Genomic DNA, 1,407 nt, shown 5'->3' with positions numbered 1-1,407 from the left:
TGTTTGGACTCTCATTCTGACGGCACCCATTCACTGCAGATGATCGATTAGTGAGGAAGTGCTGTAATGCTAAATTTCTCCAAATCTGTTCCAATACAAAGAAACAAACTTATCTACACCTTAGACAGCCTGAGGGTGAGTACTTTCTCAGCTAATTTTCATTTTGGGGTGAAATATTCCTTTAAGCGATTTACTTTTAGTTATTGTGTAAAGAAATCTTTAAATAATTGGATTTGCTTGAATAATTCTAATTATCTATTGATTTATACAGTTAGAAATGGGTTTTAGAATGTTTATTTGTAATTATTTATAAATATAATTTATTTATAATTATTTGTATAGCTAGATTGATGGAGTTGCTCATATTCTTTCTTTTCAACCTCAGAGCATCTTGAAAAAATTTTCCGCTGGCTGGGGTTTGAGGTGGTGGCGCACAGAAATAAAACTGCGGCTGAAATGAAGAATCTCCTCAAGGACGTGGGGAAGACAGTAGATGGAGACTGCTTTGTGTGCTGCGTCCTCTCCCATGGCATAAAGGAAGGGGTCTGTGGAACCGATGGAGCTGTTATTTCTGTTGATGAAATACGAGAGCCTTTCAATGGCATTAACTGCAAGAGGCTAGTCGGCAAGCCCAAGATGTTTTTCATACAGGCATGTCGTGGGGGAAAAAATCAAGATCGTGTGCAAGTCCAAGCAGATTCTTCAGAAGATGGAGAGTCAGAGATGGAGGTGGATGGTGATGATTTTGATATCACAATCCCGGCTGACACGGATTTCCTCATTGCCAGGTCAACCATTGACGGTCACCTTTGTTATAGAAGGCCAGAAGAGGGCTCCTGGTTTATTCAGTCACTTTGCCGAAACCTAGAGCAACATTGTCCACTGTAAGTTTAAAACATGCACTTTTTTTATGCAGCATTTTTATGTTCATTATTATCATTTGAATATAGAGAAAATGATAAAGGATTACATGCACAAAATCAGAACTATATGTATTATCAAAAAAGTAATTTTATTTATTTTTATGTTTCCAGGGGTACAGACATCCAGACAGTCCTGCTTTGTGTGAATAATGAGGTTAGCAATCAGGGATTCAAGTGCAAACAGATGCCCGTCCATGAAGTCGCCATGAGGAAGAAACTGGTCCTGCTGCCACCGTGAACCACTCACTGCAAGCTCCTGCAGTGTACAGCATGGCTTCATATGCATCATGGTTTTATAGGATCATTTTTAGGATAAAGGGAATCTTTACTCTTGCATTCCTGCGTCTTTGTTGACGTTCTTAAATTAAGTTTTTTTGTTTTTAAATCAGGACCGGGACTGTTTACTTCAAGGGAATCATGAGCCATTTGAGAAATAGTTTTTCAAGTTTTCTAAGTAACTTTTTGATAAAAAATAATTACTGCA

The 1,407-nt window shown here is 38.0% G+C and overlaps 1 protein-coding gene across 1 annotated transcript in view; it reads left to right on the top strand.

The window, feature by feature from the left end:
- casp20 (caspase 20, apoptosis-related cysteine peptidase) overlaps positions 1 to 1,407 on the top strand; it is a 20,361-nt gene extending 18,954 nt beyond the window's left edge. Inside the window, exons 4-5 of the mRNA XM_016251727.1 lie at positions 386 to 884; positions 1,035 to 1,407. Of these exons, the coding sequence (XP_016107213.1) occupies positions 386 to 884; positions 1,035 to 1,161 (626 nt within the window). The 3' untranslated portion in view covers positions 1,162 to 1,407. The remainder of the gene's footprint in view (positions 1 to 385; positions 885 to 1,034) is intronic.

Source organism: Sinocyclocheilus grahami, unplaced genomic scaffold, assembly GCF_001515645.1.
Source record: "Sinocyclocheilus grahami isolate Dianchi unplaced genomic scaffold, SAMN03320097.WGS_v1.1 scaffold1069.1, whole genome shotgun sequence".
Taxonomy (NCBI): Eukaryota; Metazoa; Chordata; class Actinopteri; order Cypriniformes; family Cyprinidae; genus Sinocyclocheilus; species Sinocyclocheilus grahami.
Note: the sequence above shows the minus strand (reverse complement) of the source record. Positions and strands in the feature narration are given on the sequence as shown.